Genomic DNA, 26,208 nt, shown 5'->3' on the forward strand with positions numbered 1-26,208 from the left:
CATATATGGATGGAAAAATGGTTTATTATTATACAAAACGCATAAAATCTTTACAAAATATGCATATTTATTAAAACCCGCATTATGCTACTCCAACCTGTTTAATAACAAAAAAACATTATTGCGTCACAATACGATTTTAGGAGGAACAATAATATTTCTAAACATATGTTTGCAGCATATTTTATTAACTTTCTCTTGAAACCTTTAAGGTAAGTTGATTTTCTTTAGTGCTATTGAAATTAACGAATACTTTTGCCGTGGCCCAATGTTCGATTGCTTAACTAATGTTGTGTGAAACGTTTTATTATCGACGGACTTTTTTTTACGTGTTGGCTAAATTGTAATTTATTTATTTTAAAGACTGTACGTTTCTAAGAACAGTATTTAAAGTATGGGCTGCAATATTTCGACATTTTATGCTAGTTTTGCGTTTTATGATCCAAAATAGACGTTCAAATCATTTCTTATCATTTATCACTATTATAGTGTTTTGTGCTACTTTTGCGACGTATTACGTCTTCTTTATAGGCTTTGTCCAATAAGGATGTCAACATTTAGGCAATAACATAGTTTTACTCTTATTTTTTGTCTTTGTGTTTACCAATCGGCTAAAAGTGGGTAAAATTTTTTAATTTCTACATGGTTTTAGAAACGCCCAGGATTGACGCCTTCCAATTGTCAAAAAAAGTTACAATGGGAAGAGTGAAAAAGCGTACTTCGGCTTGTCAGAGCGTCAGCTCCAAAGATTCATCGTCTTCATCGGAATCGTCTTCCGGACCATCAACGAGGCGACGATCATCAGGTTCGAGCGATCCGGAAGATTTCCGGCATCACCTCTTTAAGGTTCTGCAGGAAATATACGACGACACGGGAATCACCAAGCAAGCCATGGACTCGATGAACGTTTTGGTCAACTATCTCTTCGTATCACTTGTCACTACCGCGTCGGCGATTATGAGAAAGTCGAACAGAACTACGATGACAGCCAACGACATCCAAAGCGCCGTTCGCCAGGTCCTCCCTGGGGAGTTACAGAAGCACGCAGTTTCCGAAGGCACAAAGGCGGTTGCCAAATTTAAAAGTTATAGCAACTTAGACTAGAAATAAAACCAAAAAAAAACTAAACGCTGTGGTAGTTTCGAACGGAAGCTTTATTGAGACAGGGTAAATTTTGGAAAATAGTATGAAATTTTGGCCAACTTTTGTGAGCTGACTAAGGAATAGATATAAATAGAAAGGTATTTCATTGTTAGAACTTTTCAGGGATTTAAAAATGGTTTCAATTATAATTTTCTTAAACATTTTTAAAAATATATATTTAAAATAATTTATAAATAGGTCCACGACGCTTGGTTGATTATTACGAATTCGCGCTAACCCATGCATAAAAAAGGCATTTTTATCATTTTCTTTGACAACCGTATCAAGGGTAACGTTTGGAACGATGTTTGACTACTTAGTTGTATTTGGAAAAATTTAATAGGAACTGCAGTCGAAGGTTTGAAATAAATCAAATAACGCAATATGTAAGGTGATATTTATTTGCTGTCTTAACCATTAAAATTTTGCACAAGAATGTGTTTTGTTAATGTGATTTTATCATTTTTTACTCGATTAAAAGTTCTGGCGCTGGTCTAGAATCCTACTATCTTTTTAGGTACATCAAGTAAATTATAATTAAAATTTCAAGTTGGGAGAATAAATATTATATATCTTGACTCACCTGAGCCAGAACTTTAACCAAAATAATGTGCGATTTAACCCTGATGTGAAATAAACCCAATCTCCGGTTGTCATAAAATATTTTTTTGTCCAGGGGTTCATAGTAATTCTAAAATTATTTGAGTTTTAGTGCGATCAGCGTTTGGGTCCTGGTGAGTCAAATATTATATTTATTCTCCAGTATTTATTTCTCCCTTGCAATTTTAATTTTCACAACTTGTTGTTTAGCAAACTGTATAAACGTATCCCTTTTTGATCCCCTGCGCTTTTTTATCCCCTGTGCTGCTGTGCAATATTCAATGATTTCAATTTGGTTTTGTAGGTGCACTCTTAGCTAAAAAAAAAATCATTGTAAAATGCATTTATCCACCTGGAGTCGTTTAGACATGCTGAACTCCAGTCACTTTTGGTGTAGTACTTGATTTACAGACAGGCAAATTTAAATAATAACTTAATTTCGCGACTTTATTATAGCCCGGCAATTAAAAGTGACGTAATGTCTTTCCACCTGAAACCTAACAGTACTACTGCACACTATTTCAATTGTATTACATCATATTTAAATTTTAGCTTCTTTATGGGTTATATACATGTACATCTGGTGATTTGCCATTGTGGAAAGTATGAAAAGTGCACTCATGTCTTTGTTGAATAGACCAAATCTGTAACTACCAATAAAAAAATTCACTGGTTTTTTGATATGTTAAACCGAAGAGATGTACTTTTTTACTTTTATTGCACCAAGTTTCCCAGATTTTTTATTTCATGCAAGTCTAGTGTTTTAATAATTCTATAGACACTTGTGTAAAATATGTAAAATCAACATATTTTTAAAAAGTAGTATGATATGATATGATTTTTTAATATTTAGACATTATGGTTTTGGGGGGCCTAAAATAAAATAAAAAGATGAATTGATCGATAAATTTGGGACAAATGTCATAATATTTTAGTTTTGAGTTCATGTAAAACTGTTCAAGTTACTATCACACCCAAACACATGTACACCAACTGTGGGCTGTTTAAAGGTAGTTTAAGGCTCCCTGCAGACTAGAAATTTTTATTGATCATCTGATTTGGTTAGTCTTGCAAGAAGACTGACAGTAAACTGATTGTTAGTTAGATAAATAAAAACGAAAATCCTTTTAAATAGTTAAATCTGAAAAAAAATTTCAAGTTTGTCTAAAGATTTAAAATAAGTATTTTGTTGCAGATTATTTAACAGTAATGATAGTATTAAATGCAAAAATTATTTTGTGATTGAACAAACAATTTTAAAGCGTTTAGTTTTTACTAGACAAAATCCTCATTATTTTGAGACACGACTTTTAAGTCTATACAACCTTTTCAGATATGATCAAATTTGGCCAAAATGCAATATGACAAAACAATACAAACATAGGTTTGTACAGAAACAAATACTTTGGATAAACAAAATTGATTGGTAAATTGCAATTAACAATACTTTAATGTGATGTTCAGGAGTTTATCTAAGCAATTTTAGCTTGATGTAAGTTTGATTTTTTTCAAATCATGTCTACTCTAAACATGGTTCCTGAAACAACAGAGGCACTTCAAGCCCTTGAAAAGCTTTTGCTCTGTATGTCATGTCAAAAAACAATGAAATGTCCAGTTGTCCTAATAGGCTGTGATCATGTGTTTTGCATGCAATGTTTGAAAGACAAAGGTAAATGTCCTTTGTGTGGTGTGCCGGTTTGGGTGCAAGACCTTAGAGTCAATAAGCAATTGGAAGACATTTCAAATGTGTGCGCACAAATTAGAACTAGCCTTTCAACTGTTGATAAAGACAACAAATTACATGGCACACTAGATAAATCAGTTTGTGACATATCTGTTTCTAAAGGTAACAATGAAAAACAGGCTGCACCACTTGCAACTCCAGAAATGAACACTCCAGCTAAAGCCTTTCGCACACCTGGAACATTAGTTACACCAAAATGTCGAAGCACCCCAAGACATATGTGTTTAAAAACACCGAAGAGTGGTCAAAAAAATAAGAAAGGGGAAACTGAGCTTCACATCGCAGCAATTCGGGGAAATATCGAGAAACTAACTGCTTTGTTGGAAGACGGTGTGGATGTAAATTTGAAAGACAATGCAGGCTGGTCAGCGTTACATGAGGCTAGCATTCATGGCCATGTTGAAATAGTCAAGAAACTAATTGATCATGGAGCACTGGTGGACATACCTGGCCATCGTAATGATACGCCATTAATGGATGCAGTGGCAAATAACAAATTTGAAACTGTGAGAATATTGTTAAAATGTGGTGCGGACGTTAATTTGAGAAATGCTGTAGGAAAAACTGCAAAGTTTTTTGCGAAAAATGAAGAAATGTTAAAGTTGCTATCCAAAAAAACACTTGCTGTGACTGCAAGTTCACCACCTCAAGTAGTTGTCCCCTCTCCACTTCAAGCAAAGTTAAGCTGCTCAAGTTCCGTTGCATCAGATAAGGTTATAGCTTTTGGCCAGTTGTTTCCAATTAACCTACAAAATGATTGCGCGATTGGAGTCACTCATTTTGTGACATGCGTTGATCAAAACAGAAAAGCAAAACGCACAATAAAGTACTTGCAGGCCATGGCAAGTGGGGCTTGGATTTTGACTGAAGCTTGGTTGGATGCTTGTGTGAAACAAGTAAAGTGGGTGGAAGAACTGGACTATCAGGTTAAAAGTTGTGTGGATGATGGTGCAATAGGAGGACCTTTACGCTCTACTACTAGCCGGCTTAGGCAGGTACCACGACTGTTTGACGGCTGTCACTTTTTTTTGCACGGCGCCTTCTCTCAACCATACCCTACCAAACAGCAACTGACCGAACTGATCAAAGCTGCAGATGGAAAGATTCTAAGCAGGTCTCCAAAGCCGGACAGCGACTGTGTTCAGATTTGTTCAAAGGTGCCTTACCATGCCAAGCCCGACTCTCCCGCTTACTACTTCACATATTACACAGTTTTCGACCCTTCAAAACATCCTTCTCCTCGTATGGTTAAACAAGGCAAAGTAAACACAGTGCCGGTGACCTGGCTACTGGATTGCCTGACCCAGTTTATCATCATGTCATAAGTCTGCCCATTACAATTTTTTTGTCCTAGGCTTGTTTGCAAACTTAAGTACAGATTTATATGTATTACTTAGCTATAGTAAATAAATCATTGAGTTTAATTTAATTTTAATTGAAGCAAGTTGTTTTTGTTCTGTGCTGCTTTCCGTGTGTTTATATGCAACATATTGCTTACTTAAACTGCCAACTACATATGTTGTGAAAATATTAACCATTTGGTTTGTTGTTTTTTTCTAAAAATTAACAAGATAAATCAATATTTAAATCTTACCAGCAAGATAGATCAAATCTAATTTCCAAATTTTTACCCTTTGAATTTATTATATGTTCAATTTAAAATAATGGTTATTACAAGAGATCGACTGATATCACTTTATTGAAGCGACGTCTGATTTTTTAAAATTTTGTCAATCTATACCTATTTTTTATATACCTGGGAAATTGTCAAAACTTGAATTAATTGAAAATAAAATCCAAATACCGTTTCAGTTTATATGAATTGGAACTAGAGTTTTACTTCTTGTGAAGAAATTCCTTGTTATTTAATACTGCCTCTCCCAGAATGCCTTTGTTCTCAAGAAATGTTTTAGATTGTTAGGCGTTTGTGGTAGTGTTGAATTACAGCATTTCTATCAATAAATTTTTACGTTGTTTTGCAATCAGTCGTGCCATGGCCTAAGGCTGTTACTTTTTGTGTGTTCAACCAATCATAACATATTATCATTTAACACTTTTCCGTAAGAGATTTTGTATCATGGTTATTCTGTAAACACTGGTAAGTTTAACCAATTGATCTCTTTTTACTTACACATAGGATTCGTTTGTATCATTTTTATTTTGTATTTGCAAAAATAAAACAAAAAATGCTGGAAGAAGATTTGGAGATTGCTGTCAAGGTTGTAGTTGTGGGAAATGGTGCTGTGGGAAAGTCTAGCATGATACAGCGTTACTGCAAGGGAATTTTCACCAAGGAGTACAAAAAGACGATTGGAGTGGATTTCTTAGAAAAGCAGCTCACGTATGTAGCTTTGCTGATTGGTTTATTGTCATGAAAATCTGATTTTATACCTTTAGGCTTGAATAGTTTATTATGTATATATATATATATATATATATATATATATAAACTGCTGTCTTTCTATAGGTTTAACATGATTAGTTTGTGTTGGGTTCTGTTGATAAGATACATGGTTCAATCAGATCACTTTACACTTATCTTAATGTATTTTAATATTTGATGCTGGTGTTTATATATATATCTACCAATTATTTATTGGCAGCGCTCCCAAGCTTTTTTTTATACATACTAAAATATATACAAAATATACTTGAATGATATACAAAATATTTCTTACACCCACAATTTAAAAGGATATATTCTAATGCCTTCTTAAAAACTATATTACCGTCAGTCTTATCTACTTATAATTGTTCCAATTTCCTTATTAGTAAAACAAGTGTGTGTTGTGCAACTAATCATCCTAAGTGTCATGTTTTGGTAATTTATAAGGCTGAACGACAGCGAGGTCCGTCTGATGTTGTGGGATACTGCTGGACAGGAAGAATTTGACTCCATAACCAAAGCTTACTACAGAGGTAAATCTATAGGAAACATATTTACAATTTAGTATTTTTTGTAAGTATAATCGTGTTAATGTTCAAGAAAGCTTCCAATTTCTCTAAATAGAAATGTGCGAAACTTTTCATAATTTATTAATGTTTTTCATGTTTTGTTTATGACTCGTGTGCATAATGAATGATGGTTAGATGGCAGTGAGAATATAAACAAGTTGACCAAACTTTTTGCTTTAGTTGTTTTTACAAATTAAACTAGTATACTTTATTTATTTATTTTATTTAATGTTACCTAGTTTAACAATTTATAAAATGTTGCAGGACAACTGCTGTTTAAAACAAAACTGCTGTTTAACTATGCAACTAAAATAAAAAACATACATTGGGTTCATTCAGTTTTAAAAGTCGGATAGGTGTTATTCATGAAGGAGCGATTGTATTGCAAAACTATATAGAAAATTGCCTATTAGCTAAGGTCTTGATTGTCTTGAAAACCCTTCTATATGTTTTATTAAAACACAAGGAGCCCAGGCTTGTGTTTTGGCATTTTCCACAACTGACCGGGATTCATTTGAGGCGGTTGAAAAATGGAAAAGCAAAATTGAGGAGGAAGTTGGGCCCAACATCCCTCTTGTTCTTGTACAGAACAAAATTGATCTACTTGAGAGTGCTGTGGTTGAACAGTGAGTATAATAATTTCTTTAAACACAACCAGTGAATTTATTATTTAAGCAACCACCTCTTTTATGTCTTCTTTCTATGTTTTAGTGATTTTTTGGGCGGAGAGGTTGTGTTGGTACTTGGAACAGTTGGTAGTATAAACTTTTAAAACAATACACCAAAGTAATTGACATTGGTTGTCAAAAAAGTGTGTTTGTAAATCCAATTTTCAAATTGAAAATAATGCTTTCACATTAAAGCTCATGCCCAAGCAATTTAAGAATGCAAAAAATAACATATTTTAAGCATTTTTTATTTGATTTTGTTTTCTTTCAGGGAAGAAGCAGAAAATCTTGCGAAACGATTAAAGTTGAGATTCTATAGAACGTCTGTTAAAGAAGACTTAAATGTTGATGAAGGTAAATGCAGAACATGCAAGGTGTAATGGAAACAGAATATCACTGACTATAACTTAATAATTCATCACACTAAATTTTGTTTGATTTTTTATCATAATATCTAACTTTTCTGTAAGCGTGATGTAATGATAGTTACAAACGATCCAGGCTAGATCAGAAAAGTTTGTATATCTATCAAGTTTTCTTCAAGGATCTTAGATCTCTGGAAATATGACATTCCCTGGAAATTCCAGTGTTTTTTTAAGGTGTTTTGGGGGACCGAAACGGTCCTCCAAATTTCTCCAGCGGTTTCCCAAATTTTGGACTTGCAACTTTTACGTATTTAAATGAAACACTTGCGGTCTCATAAAACTACTTAGCGGTCACCCAAACCAAACCTTAAAAAAAACCTTCTGTGAATTTTAGGATTTTTTGCAAAACATATGTTTTTGAAGCATATATGTGGAATTAGTGGATTACTGTCATTGACATTTAGAATATGTACTCTGGCTACAGACGCAAATTGTGTTAAACCTCAGCTGTTTAGTTGTAATGCATTTTATCAGGTAAAACGTTACAAATTATATCCAAAACGTTTTATTTTATTTTCCACATTGTACACTAGGTGACTTGAATTCCATTAAAAAAACTTTGTAGTGAATTTGGTTAAGGTAAAATTTACACCCGATAAGGGCTGTTAGTCTTATCACACAACCATCTAGGACTTACTGCCCTGTAGCAGTTTAGGTAACATTATCAAACTACATAAGTTAAAGATCTCTTTTAAAATAAACCTTTCTTTAATTAGTATTTCAGTACTTGACCGAAAAGCACATGCAAAAAAGCAAACAAGAGGCGGAGTCTGAACCCGATGCACCAGCACCTATTCGGCAAATCGGTAAAACTAACATTTTTATTCGTTGTTTTTTAAAGTATAAAGTAGATTTTGAACTAGTTTTATTTTGTACACCTTAAAACTGTGAGTAAGCTATAGGTTGACAACACATTTCAAGAACGATTTATGCCGATTGAAAGTAAGCTGTCATAACGAGGTTTTTTTTGAACATTTTGTTAAAATAAGTGTCTGTCTAGTTTTATCTGGTCTAGTTTTTTCCTACAAGGTGTGAAAACGCGCTACTAAATGTAAAACATGTCAGGTTTTAACACCCATTCGTTGTCTGAAAACAAAAACTTGGGTTTAATTATTTAAAGCCTTCTTGGTGGTACAAGTGTAGGCTTGGGCGAAACCTCTCTTGGCCATTTTTTAAATAGATCAGGGCTAAACCAATTTTTTATATGCAGCAAATATTTATTTTTTGTTTCTTCAATGGCACTCTTCATTCTTAAAGAATCATATGTTACTTTGTTACATGCAGTATTCTAGATCAGAGGTCACCAAACTTTTTTTATAAAGTGACGTTTTTTTTTCATAAAGTGACGGATAACTATCAGCATTGTCGATTGCAGGCCGGATGTTAAATTTTGTATCAACATTATTTTATTTTAATATTATTAACTAAAGAAAAACAAAATAATATTTATCAATACAAATATAGTGAGCTTTTTGATGAAAGGGTTTTAGTTTGAAATTTATAAGTTAAGGTTAGCTTTGCATCTTACAAACATCCCTGTTTATAAACATATAAATAATACTACTTTTGTTTTGGGAAAAATACTGCGTGCCCGATATCAAACTGGCGGGCCAGATTTGGTCCGCTGGCCATAGTTTGGTGAACCCTTCTCTAATAAACAAAAAGCCTTTTAAGAACATGTCTTCTCGTGTAGTTAATCTACTTGTTTTACTGGAATTTAAATGTTTTAAAACTAACATTTTCTTTCAGGTCTATTCAACACAGCTGGGCAAAGTGCAAATTCATCCAAGTCCAACAACAAGAATGGAAACTCAACCCCACCTGGTGGCGAAACAATCAACATACAACCAAACAAGTCTCGGGCATCTAAAAACAAGAATATTTTTTCTAAATGTGCATTGATTTAGCGAAAATGACCGGTATATTATGTCTAGACCAAAGTGTTGTGCAGTTCCCCTACCCCAGTCACATTGTTATAGATAGCAGTACGATATGTTTTCTTAGGATTAATGTGATTCTTTGCTTATACGACAAAGTTATATATATTTTCTTGTGTTCCTCTCTTTTTCATATAAATGATTTTAGCAGCCATTAAACTTTTACAGTTTCAACCTTGTTATTTTGTTGGCGCTTTGCTATTGCACTTTTTCTTCTCGTGAAGTCGGTTCTGGCCACGTTACATTTCCTATGCTATTATTATTGTTGGTACTGTGATAAGGCATTTGGAGGTCCTGAGCATTTTGTTTTACACTTATTTTGATAGGGTACTATTTTTATGCCACACTTTTTTCTCTGTCACATTTTATATGGTCAAACTAATTGAACTGTAGTATTATTCCATAATTATCTTATTTGCTTGTGTATCAATTTTGCTATCTAAAATTTTAATTTCCTTACCTTGTATTCTTGTTTTATAGCGGTGCTTACACATAGTGAACACTTTCATAACAGAATAAACGTGCACTAAGTAATAATATTTAAACTAATTTGGAATGTCTTATGCTTTTACAACAGTCTCCATACTAATCTCGTATGCAAATTGGTGAACCACAGCTGCCTACTCTGTAAGTAGCAAATGTTATTTCTGTAAACTTATTTTATGTTTGGTGCTTTCCAGTCTTTAATTGCTTCTTTTTTTCTTTGCACTCCTTAGTTTTTAAGCTCAGTTTCTAGGAAAACAATATTGTTGTGTTAACTTTAATGTACGATGATGCCATATTCCAAAATTTGCATTTTTCCTATGTTCCTTACCACTTTGAGGTCGTTTTGCCAATTTGTGTATATTACTGATATTTTAGGATATAAGAAAAAAATACATTTATTTGTTTTCACATTCCACCATAATATCATTGTAACCCATTCAACTTAATTGTAATAAAATAAACAACATTTTTCTGCAATTGGTACCTGTTTTTTCTTATTTTCTGTTGGGCAAAATATCGAATCAACCCACCTGAATTTCTCAGATAAGGACTTGTGTAGGTTAGCAAAATAGTAATAAACCCCGTTGCGGAATATAGCCCGATGATTTAAAAGCAGGGAATAAAGAGTCGGTCTAAAACAAACCCAGCCTAATACCGCCTGAAAGAGAGTCGATTTCCGAATTTGACTCCTGACAAAACCGACTGTCAAATCCTTAGTCCCGATCGGATTCCAGAGCCCGACGTAATACATAACCCCATAACCAAATTGATGTAGGCCTATACAGCAATTCACTCCTGGGGTTACCATTTAACCAATCTACCACCGTTCACCGCGTATTAATATGCCATTCTACCTTCACGATTCAGTGTGCGGTCCTAGCGGTTCCGGACTTGTTAATACGCTTGTCGGATTTGACACCCTTCGGGTCTCGGGTAGTTTTACCAAGGCTGGTTCACGTAATAAAACTTTTTGGCGTGCGTCTAGTTGAACTATTTGTAACGAAGAAATTTTCCAAAAAGCAGTCAACGCACTATGTGGAATAAGCTGGGTCTCTGACTCAGCAAACCTTTTGAAAGGGTAAGAATTTAAACCCAACTATCGATGTGATGGTTTAAAATAAGCCGGTCGTAAATCCTTAAAAAATATATAAGTATATTTAGGAAAATATATGCTGGCCATCGAATAGATTAGAAGTTAACATTGCGAAACAGTAAGTTGAAAGAGAACTTTTCTGAATAGTACCAAAAAAGTTCCAAAAGATGTGTTTTCGTATTCAAATCAAAACTAAAAAGGCTTGCCTTATCACCGTAGTTGTGATCTTGCGACCAGGGCGGATTTTGATTCAACAATATTTTTGCACGCTTGAGTGCGCTCTGAAAAAAAATATGTTGCTCTTTGCATGTTTGTTTATTTGTTTTTAAGCTTGCCAGTGCTGGTTAGGGTTGCCATGTTTGGTTAGTTTTAGTCATTATAGCTAATTTCAGAGGTTTTCTGATATTGCTGGCTAGCATATAAATTATCTGGCGCTGATATCGAATCCTACTGTAGGGGTCACCCCCTTACACTACCACTTCCTTTTGCCAAAATTGAAATTGCAAACTTGGAATATAAGTTCAAAAATATAAATGGCGTTTTGAGTTAGACCGCATCGCTCTTTTACGCTTGCACCATACCGTGATTGTTTATTGATTTGAGTTAGCATTTGGGTTTGGGCGGTGATAATATAAGATTACATTTTTCGAGTTTTGCATAATTTCAATGATTTTTTCGGAAATTGATTTAAAACTTTGTTAGCCGGGCAAATAGCCTCAGAATCTGCCTATAACAGGCATTTTTGACTGGACGTTTGCACATGTTAGTGATTTATACGTCAATTTGAACTACTTTGGAGTCCGGTAAATAGCCTCTTCCAATTAAAAAATGCTTGAACCACCTAAGCAGTTGAACTCAAATGCTAACCCGCTTCCTAAACCAAATAATATGGGTTAATTTAAAAAAAAATATTGAATGCCCAAATATCTGTAAGGAACCAGTTTAAGACAAGTAAAAAGACACTTTGCCCTTGCTAATGGTCTATAGGCTTTATCAACCATTGTTGGTGAATGAAGGGATGTCAAGCTTGTTGCGTTCTGATTCATCTAAGGCTATTTTTTACAGGGTTTTTTTGTGGTGTTCCATTGAAATGAGAGATATGGTTGATTTTTTTTCCAAGTGTTCAAAATTACATAATGTTATGTCATATAATAATACCTTCAAATTACAACAAATGGGTTAAAAGTTATCTTTTATTAGTATGTTTTCGCACAAAATAGACTGATTTTTTACTGTAGCATGCTATAAGTACTTTAAACTATCTTAGTTAATAGTAACCTTAGTAAACGTATTCAACCAATGTATTAATGTTCAATTTATGGAATAATTTTAAAAAAGGTTTGCCACCTGACTGATGTCGATTGTTTATCTATAATCACCAAACAAATAAATTGTTAAACTAAATATATAGTGTTACCAATGCAAACAATTTGATTTATCCTTACAAAGCTCAGAGACTTTTAGTTGCAAAATTACGATTATTTGACTAAATTGTCCAGTATGATAGAAAAATGTCACCTTGTTGCTGACCTTGTATAGATACAATAAACCATCTGTTTGCTGATGTATTGTCTACAATTTTTGATAGGAGATTCTTAAAACTTTCTACTATTAAATATGCCTCATCACAACCAATTTTTTATTTATATCTCTAAAAACTGTACAATTAACCCAAAATTGTTTACATAAAAATCCCCAGATGCCTTGGATTAGTTTAACTTTCAGTAAAATAGACCTGATTAGTTTTGTCATGTAATTTCCTGATATGTGCAATGTTTAAATTCAACAATCTGAAGTAAAATTCTGTTATCCTATCCTGCTCAAGTTTTCAACACCAAAGAATATGGGGTAAGAATTAATTTTGTCAACTACAACATCGAACAATATTTTTCTGTAGAGTATGATTTTCTATTTGTATAATTAAATAAACAAGCACCCAAAATATTGTGTGTGAATAACAGTTGTGCCTAACCAATATTTTTTGCGTTACAAATGTCCAAAGTTTATTTGGTTTTATAGCCAACTGTAGCCACAAACTGAATTGTATGGAGTGTTTTTAAAGGAATAACAAAATAGTGTACACATGTGAATGAGTATTGCAAGACTTAAAACAGTTTGGTTAAAATAATTTAGTGCTAAAACTTAATTTAATTTATGCTCAATTAAAAACGGTTGGTATGCACTATTTTAAAGTAAAACATGAACATACATAAAAAAATTGCTATGTTATCAACAAAGCCTTGATATCTTTGAAAACCGAATGCAATTTTTCAACCACACTGTGTTGCTGCCAAAAACTTAAAAATTAGGTTTTTTTTTCTTTATTTTAGTTCAACTACTGTATACGAAAAGTCATTAGATTAATTATACACCTGAAGAATGTCATATTATATGTTGATTTCAGTATTTATTTTTTTTATTTGAATTGCAGCTCTAACGTTTTGAAACTTTTTATAGTGACAGCATTTTGTTTATTTAAAAAAAAAACAAAAAAATTACCAGGATGTTTTTTTTGAAATAACTCATTTTTTTTATAAATTCAAAAACAATATGGCAAACTCTAATTTGTGAACAAGATACACTCGTTAATTAAATCAAATATTTAGACTCAGCCTTACAATAAAAGTTGTAGATTTCATTTAGTCAAAATAATCATTAATATACAAAAGTAGGTCTTGTGAATAAAGTACATTAAACTACTGAAACAAAATAATCTGTGACTGTGAATATACATAGTGTTTTTGACATATAGTTTATGGACAAATAGTTTAGAAACATTAAACCAGTGGTCGGCAAACTTTTTTGTCGCGGCCCAAAGTACTCTTTTCAGAGCTATTGAAGGCCCACTATGTAAAACCACTACAAAAAGTGTCGGATTCAGAATATTTGTTTTCAAGGTGAGATATAACATGGTGGCTTAGTGCCCAAAACACTGCTATATCAGAATGTAAAACAATCTATGAAACGAAAAATATATGTGCAAAGCTTGATTTTTTAATATCATACAGTTTAAGTTGGCAAAAATACAGCAGGATCACATTCGGCATGTGGGCCTTTCAAAGCTGAACCAATTTAAAAAAATTTGCCACACCAACTTTTAACATAAAATGCAATAAATGTACGGCTATCATGCGGCTAACGACTACATTATAACACTAAGCTATTCAAAAGTAACTCGCGGCCCACTAGAAATGGATCTGCAGGGCACATTTGGGCCGCCGCCCACAGTTTGCCGACCACTGCATTAAACAAACCTTACAACAAAAATGTTCCATGATAGAATTCAAAGTTGTCCTTCTATTACTTGTAAGTTTATTTTTTCAATGTCATTTAAGCTCTGGTTTTGGGGCAATGCTGTCATTTCTAATGTATTCAATAGTTAACTGTACTTTAGGTAAAGCAAAGCTTTAAATTCTCAAAATTTGTTCCAATTTAAATAATCTAAATTGAACAAGTTTATAAATCCAGCCTAGCTTTTTCAAGTTTGGATAAAATAAGTGTCAAATATTGTGAAAGAACTGTTTATTAAAGGTAAACAAAAGTACTGGATATAAAAATATAATATATTGTTGTTTTAGTGAGGTGCCAATCTATACAAGCAAGGCACATGTTTTCGTTATTGACCCAGTAACAAAGAAGTCCTGGATCCCGGCTAGTAAAGCAGCAGCAACGGTCAACTTTTTCTTTGATTCCACCAGAAAATCATATCGTATAATAAGTGTTGAAGGATCAAAGGTATATATTACAATATTTTAAAATTCTATGACAACAAGATGTTTTTTTTTATTAAATAAATATATATATATATAAAGGTTGAATGTAAATATATGGGGCTTTGTTTTTTATACAAGTTTTTGTCCACTTTTTTTCTATGTCTTTAAATTCCATAAAACCAACATTCTTGTTACTATTTAAGTTTAATTCTGCCACATCATATCCAATGATGCTGCTGTGGCATATATGGCAACATGAATTATTTATATAGAGCACGTATACTGTTCTGTGCTACATGGCTTCTCCCGATTCTTTCTCCATCTAAGATCAGGCTACTGAACCAAAAAGTAGTACATTTATTTAAAGACTGTCACATGAGGGTTTAAAAGTCAAATCTATTTTGTGTAAATAAAAAAAATTCTCTCCCAGGTTATACATAGTTATAAGTACTGAACATTTCTAATAGGTACCAAATTACTGATATATTTCATGGCATATTGTTTAAGTTTAATTTGACTGTTTTGTTTGGGTTGCCTAATATAATCTATATTTCTCCAGGCCATCATAAATAGCACTATGACAGCTGAAATGGCTTTCACAAAAACCTCTGCAAAATTTGGGCAGTGGGCTGACATCAGAGCAAACACTGTTTATGGCCTTGGATTTGGTTCCGACATTCTCCTGGCAAAGTTTACAGAGCAGTTTGAAGAAATTCGGTAAGTTGCCAAGCCTGCAAATATTGCTATACAGCATTTGCATGTGTAATTATTTAACACGATTGTCTGCCATATAACTTGAAGAAATGAAAGGTTGAACTTTTGTCAACATTTTTTGCGCAATGAGAGTTGAATAGAAGCTAATTTTTGTTAAAAGTGGATCCCATTACAATGACAACAGAATAAAAAAATTTACTCTTTTATGTAGAAGATATATTTATCCAATCAGGCTCCTATCTTGTGGTTAAAATGTTTTCCTCTGATTATATATTAATTAAACCTAATTTAGAATTGAAATAGTTGTTTATTTTCTTGTTAATTTTACTTTTATACCACAAAAAGTCAACAATTTAAAAATATGATTTAGTAAAATTCTAGTCTTGATATATTTAAAAAGGTTTCATAGAGATGTATATTTGTTGAAGTTGGGCCATTAATCCAATAGCCCCACAGCCACACGGTGACTGGGTTGTTTAGATATTAGGTTGTTCAGTACTCAATGAAATTTGATCAAATATATTTTACTAATTTTAAATGAGCAATACCCTAAAAGGAACAGCCATGTTTGAAAAGCTAGTTTATGACCACGCATTTTTAATTTGAGCTTGTCAATATGCAACCTACTTGTAATGCACCAATAGTCTGCAGGTAAAATCAATACTTCCAATTATCACGGCTGCCACACATACACCGTCTGCCTTGTGTTGTACAGGCCAATTTCGCAATGTCGCCACTCTGCCAACCATAATTAGTTGTGTTTGTTTTTTCACGATCCGCCTTTATGTTTAATTCATGCAACTTGCAGAGACAGGGCGAGAGACTTCCAGGAGCGCACTGAAATTAAACCTGCCAGCAACGGATTATCAGAGGGAGAATCGGACAAGCAAAGGACAAACAACATAAATGAGGTGCGGCCCGTTTTTAATTGTCTTCCACACTTTTTAATTATTTACTTGTAGGATGTACATAGGTGTGGAATTAAAAATTAGCAATTTGTGTATATTTAATGCTTTTAAACTTCTTTCCCAAAACAATAGTCATCTCCAAAATAAATTAGAAAACTTTTACTAATAACTTATTTTAATAAAAAAAACTTTGAACCATGTAAGTGTATAGAATTAAATGCTTTTTTTTGTGACAAAAAATGTAACGTTTTAAGCAGCAAGTGTTTGCTGCACCATATTTTGTCAACAACAACCTAAATGTTATTTTGATGTTTTTTGTCTGTGTTACCAAGCGCAAGTGATTGTCTGCCTCTCTTCAAAGCAAGTTAAGTGGTTAGTCATGTTTTGGTATCAGTATGGCGCTCTGCAAGGCTATAGTGCACAGCGGCATTCTCCTTGCCCAGAATCAATATTATTGACAGAAGGGATTTGCACTAGGGAAATGAAGCCCTACAATGTGAAAAGAATTGCATTGCTGCCTTGTGGCATGCCCACGGTTTTCCTCATGAAGACAGTAGAGATAAAGTTCAATGCACAATTAATTATGTATTATGACCAACCTCACTGAATTAAATTACATGTGATGAATGATTTATGGCTAACAAGGTGGAACAACAATTTTTTTACCCCAACAAGGAATTTTAATAGTTTTGAGTGATTTAGTTGTTAATATAGATGCCAAACAATTTATTTTAAACAATTTATTTTTCTTTGAACCTACAATAATTTTAGGTGTTTGAAAGAAATATTAAAACCATACAGTTATATAGTTTTGGCTTATTCCCCATATATGTTGTTTGTTTAATTTTTCCTGCGATTTAAAGGGCATTTACCTTTGGATTTTCGAGTAACATTAAATTCTGTTTTTGTTTTTCAGGATATTAACAGCAACAGAGAAGGGGAGGAGGAGTTGTTCAGTTCGGCTTCTGACGAGAGTCGAAACACCTTTCTCAGCTCTGAGTTGAGGAACCTGCGCCTTCAGAATGACAGACTTAAGCTTGCCGTCACCCAGAGGTAAACTCACAGCCAATCAGGCCGGCCACTTTTCCGCCTGACTGCCAACAAAAGAGGGTGTTGTCATGATTCCCCCAATATTGTCCAATACTATCCCAAGATAAAATATGTATGCCTGGTATAAGTGATTGCAAAATTGATTAAATGCCTGGAATTTGTTGGGTCCATTCTCATCATTATGGTAGAGTATGTTAGTTTCCTGTCACTGAGTATTAATTGCGGTTAATTCATTGGTATGCCACACTCAACCACAAATTGAGAAATTATTAAACTCTTTCCTGTGACCACCTATTAACTATAGTAATTTTGGTTGTTGTTAATATAGCATTGTCATCAAAACACACTACATGGTTAGTTGGTATTTTAAAGTAATAACGAAAATCCTAATTTTTTATGTCACGTTATGTGCTTTATTAGTTCAGCGAGTTCGAAGAAGTGGGAAACGGAGTTGCAAGCGCTTAAAAACACCAACACACGCCTGACCACTGCCTTGCAGGAGTCCATGTCGAATGTAGACCAATGGCACCGGCAGCTTGCCATGTACAAAGACGAAAATGAAAAGTTAAAAAAACAGGTAGGATTAATAGTATGTTTACGTTTGTTTTGTTTTTTGTTTTTAAAATATTCTTTTTGACTTTTGTTGGATGGATAAGCAATGTTACCAAGCCATGATTTTTTTAGTTTCTTCTACGGTATTTTTGCATAAATGTAATTCTGTACAATATTACTATTAGTCTAACAACCGTTTTAAAATGGTGGGTGCTATGCGAAACTAATTTTCCATTAGACGCCATTCGGTCGGAAGTGTTACAGGTGTTTTTACAAGCGTCCAATGAAGCGTAAATGTTTCCTGGTTACTTTTACCTGCTGAATAGAGAATATATCCCTTTCCCTAATTAGCTTTGTTTTGACAACGAGCCATTAGCAATTGTGACATTTTTTTTTTCGATCAACAGATTTTATCTTTCGGGGGTTTTTAAACTTACCGTGTCGCAAATAAAAAAACTATTATTGCCGAATCTTTAGTTGTTGAAGGTAAAATACATTGGTAATCCTAATTTGAATGTTGCTGGATTTTCTTCAGTTTTCAGTTAACACACCACAACAAGAGTCTTTGCGTCATTGTGCGTAATTAGCAGCTCTTTTGTTGTTCTTGTTAAACAGCGGAAAGTGTGACATAAGGGCCCTCGAATAGCTCTCTATTTTTGTTCAATTTCTGCTGGTCATCGCAACGAAACCCAGTGCAACACTACTTGGATACTCTTGTATTAACCTGTCTGAATATTTAAATATCGCAAAAGAATATTTTTTTTATCTAAAGTTGGATTGTTTTATCCGTCATTCTTTTCGAAATTTGGGTCACTAAATTGTGCGAGTTACGCCAGATTATTAATTTTCGATTGAAACAATTATGTTTGAAAGTGGTTCCCAACCTTTCAACTTTTTCGAAACCTTACTAGACCGATCGATTATGTTGCATCAAACAGAAACCAGAGCCAATTAGGTTAAAACAGAGTTCTGTTAACTTCTTTAACGTGGATGACTAAAAAAATAGGTTTTTACGAACCAGGTGCCTAATTTTCTACAGATAACGCCCTGAATAAACGTCATAGAAACAAAACTACAACTTGCTGGTTTCGTCCAACAGGTGTGAAACTAAAGTCGAATCTCTTTTAAGAAGTCGTCTAAGAACCCATGGATTAGAATCACGTTAAATCAGCAAAACATTCACATTTTAAGACGAATTGTTTCAAAATTTGAGTAGAATGTCCGTGGTTATGCCAAAAGTATGCGCATTAAGCTACTTTCTTAACTTTCGCTTAAACCCTCAAATCGCGTTATTACGATTTTTGAATACATTGAACAAAATATATTGTCGCTCGGTCATTAATTAAATTATTGTACCATTAATTGAAAATAAGCTTAGTGGTGACGTCATTAACACGATTGCTTTACTGAGGTAAACGTGACAAATAAAATCGTAGACTGACGGATGTTTGGCTTCTGCTAATTTTTAGTTTATATCGTTCTTATTGAAGTCAATTTTCCTTTCAGCAAATATACATGGCGACCCCCAGGTTGGGAACCACTGATCTATAGAAAATTCATTTTAAATCGCACCAATTCAACCTAAAACTAAAAATAGTGTAAAACAGATCGAAAGTGTTGTACAAAAGAAAAGGGACTTTTATTAGGAATAAATTTACTATTTGTTGGGGTAATTTCGTTCGAAGCTGGTTGTTGCAAGAACTCGTACATGTCAGTTTAGGGCAGGCGCTTAGCATTTTTTACTTGGCCATCTCAAATTTAAAATGTTCAATTCCTGAAAATTGCCTACGTAAACGGGCAACGCGTTAAAAAGAGGTTTGCGTTAGCAGACATTGTATTCCGTTAAATCCAGTGTTTCTCAACCCATGGGCCTCGACCCAAAATTCGGTCGCCCTTTAATTTGTTGGGTTGCCCAATGCAGTAATCCAAATTGTTAGATTTATTCTGATTTATTCTGAGCAAGGTTTTACTAAAACCCAAGTACTATTCACTTATTGCGTTTTGTTCACATTAGTTTAGCGAGGAGATCGGGGTCGACAAAGCTTTAATCGTTAGTATTGCTTATTTTATTTCTAACCTGAATTTCTTTTTACCTTCAGGATCACTTATTTCAATAGCCATTTTATGTTGTTTGGTTAATCCTTCACTGCTATGTTCGCATTTTAGCGACAACTTAACTAAAGTAAAGTTATGCTTAGTGCTTAAGTCGCCGCTAACTAAATTCAGAAACGCTAGTTCAAGGTCTGCGAAGATCAGCGCTAACGTCTAACCAAGTGATCGGCAAACTGTGGGCCGAGAGCTAATTTTGAATAGTTTAGTGTTACCATGTAGTTGTTTGCCGCGTAATAGCCGTACATTCATTGCAGTGTATTTTAAAAGTTGATATGGCTAAGAATTATATTGTCTCAACGTGGTTCAGGCCCGTGTGCCAAATGTGGCCCTGAGAGTGCCTGTCAAACTATATTTTTTTGGCCAACCGTAACTATGAGAAAAACAGGTGTTTCTATGAACAATTGTTTTATGACTAAGGTTTGTGACGTCATTCTAAAGCTTCCAACTCAAAACAAATACCCTGGTTCCGCCCCTGTTTTCGTAGTGGTTTTATGTAGTGGGCCGTCGGAATAGAGCTCTTTGGGCCGCAACCAAAAAAGTTGACTATTGGTCTAACCGAGCGCTTCCTAAAATATTTTCACCGCGTAAGTCTAATGGAGTCTACATTTAATACAAAACCGCTTTATATTTAATTAAGATTATTTTAAAAGTTGATTACTTCTTAAATATGCACTCATAATTATTTCAATTAGGACCCCCTAAAACTAGTTCACGGACCCGTAAGAGGCCCATGGACCCCAGTTTAAGATCCCTCAGGGTCTAACCGAAACCGAACTGTCGCTCTCTTCCAGCTGAGCGAGGTGCAGGCTGAAAAGTCGAAAGACGGCGATCTGCTGGATCAGCTCGACGATATGAAGAAGCGCCTCGAGATGCTGCATCGCGAGAACTCGGACAAGTCACAGGAGTGCAACATGCTCCAGCAGCGCGTCGGCGTGCTCACCGTCATCGAGCGACAGCACAACGAGTGCACCGCCAAAATTAAGGTGCGCAACGGTGCTGTTCTTTTAAACCAGACGTTCTCATCCGGGTGTCTGGGCACCCCGAGGTACCATTTCTAATGCTCAATGGTGCCGAGAGATATTTGAAAATCTTTAAGAATCTGATTTTGGCCTAATTTTTACAATTTTTATGTAAAGATTAGAGTGAAATAAATCCTATTATAATTTCCTACCTTGTGTAGAGTTGATGTGTGTTGTTCCAGTTCCATTTATTGGGACATTCTAGTAGGAATTAGAAAGCGTTTTATGGCTTGCGGCACCCCTCAGAAATAATAAATGGATTACGGCACCCCTACAAGATTTTTCCGTAGGTAATTCACTAGAATGTCGCAATAAACGAAATTTAAACAACACACATCAACCCTACACAAAGTAGGAAGTTTTAATTGGATTTATTCCACTCTACTAATTCTGCACAAAAAGTTGTAAGAGTTGAGCAAAAAACAGATTCTTAAAGATTTTTATATATTTTCCGGCATCCTCGGGTATTAGAAATGGCACCCCGGTTGAGAACCACTGGCCTAAAGGTAAATCCGGCACTGCTCGGCGCCCGCTTTTATCGTTTGATTAAGTGCAGCGTGTGAGCTCAGTGCGCTTCCTAGGCAGCCCGAACAATTTTGTAAACCTATATTTGATAAAATAGTTGGATATAAAAACTAAATTATTGTTTAGTTGTGATAATATGTGTATTGTGTGGGTTATTAACATAAAAAACTTAAACATTTAAAACCGGTATTTTCGTTGTCAAAACAGCGTGTTGTCATTAGGGATGCTCAAAGTAGAATATCGAATCCAATTCTGCCGTTTATTTCGGGTAATTGGAACCGATATAATTTAATGTTTTACCGCCGATTGTTGCGCCTAATTGCACAAACGCGTGTGGTAAGTTGGCCTGTCGCTGCGGCGACCAATTTACAGTGCTTGCTTTAAATGTAACCTGGTAGTGCAGTGTCAGCGTTTTTTCGGGCGACCAATTACCGCGTCTCGCGATAACGTTCGTCTAATAATTAGGTGTCAATCCAGCGTTATTGGGCGAGCGGCTAACGTGTAATGTCTGGTGTGCAGTTCGCAATTTAAAATGCGTTAAGTTGCAAAAGTAACATTACGTTGTAAAACGTGCTGGCCGTCCACAAAATGCACTATGGGGCTACTTAAGGTCAACTTTAGGCCAATATTCAGGGAAGTTAAGCAGTTATGCACAACGTAATTGTCAAGAATTCGTTATGTCAATAATAACTTTGTATTCTTTGGAGTACATCATTTGACTGCATAACAGATCATGTCAGTCAAAAAAGAAGCAATAAGACTTAACAATGCTTTCAAAATCAGGACCGAATTGCTTAAGACTTATGTGTGCAGTGTTGCATTTGCTCACTTTTGGCAAAAATATAAGTTTTGGACACAACCTGGATAGTTGACATATTACAGTTTGCAAAACGGCTTCAGATGACAGTTGTTAAGAATGTTAAACATATGAGTTTTTTATTATAATGTACACATGTTAGAAAATTGTTTGGGCGATTTATTGCTGTGATTGTAGGCCCTGTGGGGTAGATTAAGATTAATCCCTTCCCCAAACAAAACCAAGGTTAGATAATTTAATAAAAATATACTAGGATTCGCTATTCTGGATTCGTTATTCTAGATTCGAAACCTATTATTCTAGAATACCTTGGGATTCTACTTTGAACATCCCTAGTTGTCATTTCAATTTTTTACCAGTTTAACAAACCTCCAGATCATTTTTCTAAAGCAGTGAATGCTCAAATGCATTGGCAAATGCCCAGTAAAAATGAGTCAGGTAAAAAAAAGATGAACCAGGCTCGCAGAATCTTGCAACCTTTCTGGTAACAAGCATTTTCGGTCCTAAATCTTCGTTTTTTGTCACGTCCTTTAAGTTAAATGCTATGTTCGCCTTAATGTATAAACCTCGCCATGAGTGGTCCTGCAATGTCACATATATATTTGGTCTATTTATCTTGAATTGTGATTATCTCGACCGATGAATAGAGTACGTCGACAGTTTAATAAAAACGTTATTCCAATCAAACTAAATCTGCTAACACACTACAAGATCAATTTTAGGCAGTTTTTATCATTATAATATACACTTAATATGTTTATAACTGGAGGTGTTCCCACTAAGCAATGCGCTTCACACTTAAATAACTTTTCTTTATTTCATAAACTTTGTCTCGTGTTTGTTTAACATCAAGTTTTGTACAAACTATATTTTCTTGACGTCGAAAATAAAATTATTCCTCTTGTAAATATCCGTATACTTCAAATAAACTGGACCAATATATCTATCGAGATATACGGCTTGCGGACATTGTGTCGCAAAACCGTGCATTTGTGTCCAATTTTTCTTCAAAAGGGTGAACATTGGCCAGCGTTTTATTTTTAATATTATTGTTTTCATCAAGTGCGTGTATCGTCATTGAGTAGTCATAAAATTCGAGACCAACTGGCAGCGATGGTTTTATGCGGTTCCACGATTGACTCGCGTTCCGAGATTATTATGCTCCAATGTTCACATTGCGAGGTCGCCTTAATCTACGGGTCAGATATTACTAGACGCCAATTTAAGCGATACACTTTATTATGCGAAAAAAAATGCCTGTCCTAACAGGCTGCTGCTACTGTCCCTATCGTTCACGGTACTCTTGTTTAGTTGTCAAATTTCTTAACATTTAAACACGGCCAGTTTTTTTTACCCTTGTTTTAAAAAATCGACTTTTTATGTTTATAAGTAGTTTACACTCCCCAAGGTGCATTATAAATTTGCATTAACTTCCCAACCTGTCTACAATCATATTGTATCAAATTTGGCGACTCTTCGAACAAGTTTTTTTCTTACTCGCTAATTCGTCGAACAGTTTTTTATTCTTACTCGCTAAAATATGCCTCTATTTTTGCAGCGCTAATAGCATAGTCACGCCGCCTTTAAACCACAACCGTATAGGCTACACACTTACCGTCTAGCAAGCTCCCGTCTACACTGCATTAATTATACATGTTTTGTTTGGGATGCTGACCCAGGCCTGCCGATGCCAACAGTAATTCTGTTACGTTCTCAACAGACCTATCGACACGCAGCATGTAGAATAGAAAAGCAAATTATGATCTGTTGTTGCCCAGAGTGGGGTGCAAATCCTGCTTTTTGGTATGACTTGACAGTACCGCATCACCAGTTATATGTCTGCTTACTAATTACCGGTTATGGTTATAGCAGCAACCCGACATTTTGTTTGTGGTGTTATTTTAACCTAATTCTCCATTTATAAAACCATATATTTTTTTTCAGTTCAATTTTAGACCGAAAGTGTTCAACGATGCATTTTAAATTTAATATTTTCTTGACAATTTAAAAAAACAACGTTAACTTCAGTCTGGGACTGACGGTCGTGTTTAAAAATCCTTGTTTTTGAAACGCTGCTTGACCATCTGTTGCGTTGTTGTAAGGCATATTTGGCACTGGCAGTCCATGCTAAAAAAGTGCTTCAAATTATCATGGTTGTATTAGTCAAAACTATAGCAAGGAAAATCGTTGCCCTATACTTTATGTAAAATCCTAAATAAATATATTGTAGTGTTTGAATTAGCGTGGGGGTAAAATAGTTAAGGTTTCCGCGCTCTTTCCTATAAAAAGACCACTGAAACACTGAAATGACCTCCAAAAGAACATAAGGAGGGTCAAAGAGTTTCAGTATATGTTAGTCTGGCGAATCGTTACGAGTTCCAAACTCTTAAGTTTCCCCCACCTTCTTACAGAAATCGTACGACGAGCTGCAACACGCCAAGGAGAGGGCAGCCGCGTTGGACGAGCGGCTAGTGGACGCGTCGCGTGACAAGAGCAGGCGCCAGCTGGACGCACAGCAGCTGCTGTCGGAGCTGGCAGGTTACCTTACCGACATCACCGCCGTTACACAGAAGCTTCAGAGCACTCTATGAACGAAGCGCAGCCGCTTCCAACGCAACACCGAAGCCAGACGGCCTTTACGTAATTTTTGCTTGATCTCTCTTTTTCGCCGCCACGTGGTGCTCTCGATTTCTGTTGCAGTAAAATGATTGTTGAGGTTCGATCTCCGAGATTACTTAGCCATCCAGTTTCTTAGTTAACCTAAGGGTGGCGTGCTACTTTTTTACCTTTGCCCGTGCCATTTTCGCTGCCCGGCGTTATGACGGGCGTGATGTGATCGAACAACGTCATGCTATTCATGTATCAAGTAGACTAGCGATTTTATTTTGCAATAGCCGTCGTTTATTTACTGTACAGCCATCGTTTCAAGTGCTCGCGCATTGTTTTGTATTCCTTTTTTTATAAAGTCACTCGTAATTTCGCGATCAACCCCGTTACTGCTTTTCGCAATACAGACCAGCTGTCTTTGTAGTATATCTTCAGGATTTATCCTATGTTATATTTTAACAATATTCATGTGCGCGTGTTTTTTATTGAAGGCCACTTGTTCGTGCCCCGTAACCTTCCTGTTCTACCAGTGCTGCACTAACTATTTTATTTGCTCATTTTATCCATTGCAATTTCTTCAAACACTGCCCGCTTTTTCGTTGCTCGCCCAGTCTTTCGATGCTGCCAATTTTACCTACTGTAGCACAGAAAAAAAAAGAATTCCTTGCCGTCGCTTCAACTGCTTTTAGATAAAAATGCTGTTCAACGTGATGCTAGCAACTCGTTCTCTTCACATTATTATTTACTCGCACTTTTGTATTCTATCCGTTTTGTTTTGTGCCATCTTCCAAGCCTCATCATCAACATTTCTTTCTTTTTTTGAAGCACCCCTCGTTTTAGTTTTAAATGTAGTCCCTTCGCCAATAAGTAATCATTGAAAATTATTTTTTTTAAATCCTGAAATTATAAATACTAAATAAATTTTAGATTGTTATTTTGGTTACCACAGATTATTAATTTAAATCGCATGCTATTTTATGGAAATGTCTTTTAATTTGCTGTTCATCAAGTAATAAATATTTTACTTAAGATCAACAAAAAAATGTTTTTGCCGTTAGACACCTCGGTTTAATGCGGATAGATTGCAAGATTACACGTACACGTACATGCGGACTTTTCTTGTTTGGCACCATAACAAGC

The 26,208-nt window shown here is 34.8% G+C and overlaps 3 protein-coding genes across 3 annotated transcripts; all 3 read left to right on the forward strand.

Annotated features, from left to right (window-relative positions):
• Positions 1 to 3,216: 3,216 nt before the first annotated feature.
• Positions 3,217 to 5,624, forward strand: LOC146147162 (BRCA1-associated RING domain protein 1-like). Its single transcript, XM_083388429.1, has one exon. The coding sequence runs from the start codon at positions 3,259 to 3,261 to the stop codon at positions 4,810 to 4,812; it is 1,554 nt and encodes a 517-aa protein (XP_083244555.1). The 5' UTR covers positions 3,217 to 3,258; the 3' UTR covers positions 4,813 to 5,624.
• Positions 5,577 to 10,429, forward strand: LOC146147163 (ras-related protein Rab-23-like). Its single transcript, XM_083388430.1, has 6 exons — positions 5,577 to 5,828; positions 6,321 to 6,406; positions 6,909 to 7,068; positions 7,382 to 7,464; positions 8,252 to 8,341; positions 9,285 to 10,429. The coding sequence occupies exons 1-6, from the start codon at positions 5,674 to 5,676 to the stop codon at positions 9,440 to 9,442; spliced, it is 732 nt and encodes a 243-aa protein (XP_083244556.1). The 5' UTR covers positions 5,577 to 5,673; the 3' UTR covers positions 9,443 to 10,429.
• A 2,326-nt stretch (positions 10,430 to 12,755) lies between these two features.
• Positions 12,756 to 25,967, forward strand: LOC146147164 (homer protein homolog 2-like). Its single transcript, XM_083386899.1, has 8 exons — positions 12,756 to 12,899; positions 14,630 to 14,786; positions 15,324 to 15,481; positions 16,287 to 16,389; positions 17,303 to 17,439; positions 17,857 to 18,013; positions 20,892 to 21,083; positions 24,873 to 25,967. The coding sequence occupies exons 1-8, from the start codon at positions 12,895 to 12,897 to the stop codon at positions 25,050 to 25,052; spliced, it is 1,089 nt and encodes a 362-aa protein (XP_083243025.1). The 5' UTR covers positions 12,756 to 12,894; the 3' UTR covers positions 25,053 to 25,967.
• The last annotated feature ends 241 nt before the right edge of the window (positions 25,968 to 26,208 follow it).

The sequence above is a fragment of the Ascidiella aspersa genome, chromosome 4, assembly GCF_963924565.1.
Source record: "Ascidiella aspersa chromosome 4, kaAscAspe10.2, whole genome shotgun sequence".
NCBI lineage: Eukaryota > Metazoa > Chordata > Ascidiacea > Phlebobranchia > Ascidiidae > Ascidiella > Ascidiella aspersa.

Coding starts and splice junctions, on each gene's coding strand:
- LOC146147163 (XM_083388430.1), top strand. CDS start 5,674: ATGCTGGAAGAAGATTTGGAGATTGCTGTCAAGGTTGTAGTTGTGGGA. Junction 5,829..6,320: donor TTCTTAGAAAAGCAGCTCAC/GTATGTAGCTTT, acceptor GTAATTTATAAG/GCTGAACGACAGCGAGGTCC. Junction 7,069..7,381: donor GAGAGTGCTGTGGTTGAACA/GTGAGTATAATA, acceptor GTTTTCTTTCAG/GGAAGAAGCAGAAAATCTTG.
- LOC146147164 (XM_083386899.1), top strand. Junction 17,440..17,856: donor AAGCTTGCCGTCACCCAGAG/GTAAACTCACAG, acceptor GTGCTTTATTAG/TTCAGCGAGTTCGAAGAAGT. Junction 18,014..20,891: donor ATGAAAAGTTAAAAAAACAG/GTAGGATTAATA, acceptor GCTCTCTTCCAG/CTGAGCGAGGTGCAGGCTGA.
- LOC146147162 (XM_083388429.1), top strand. CDS start 3,259: ATGTCTACTCTAAACATGGTTCCTGAAACAACAGAGGCACTTCAAGCC.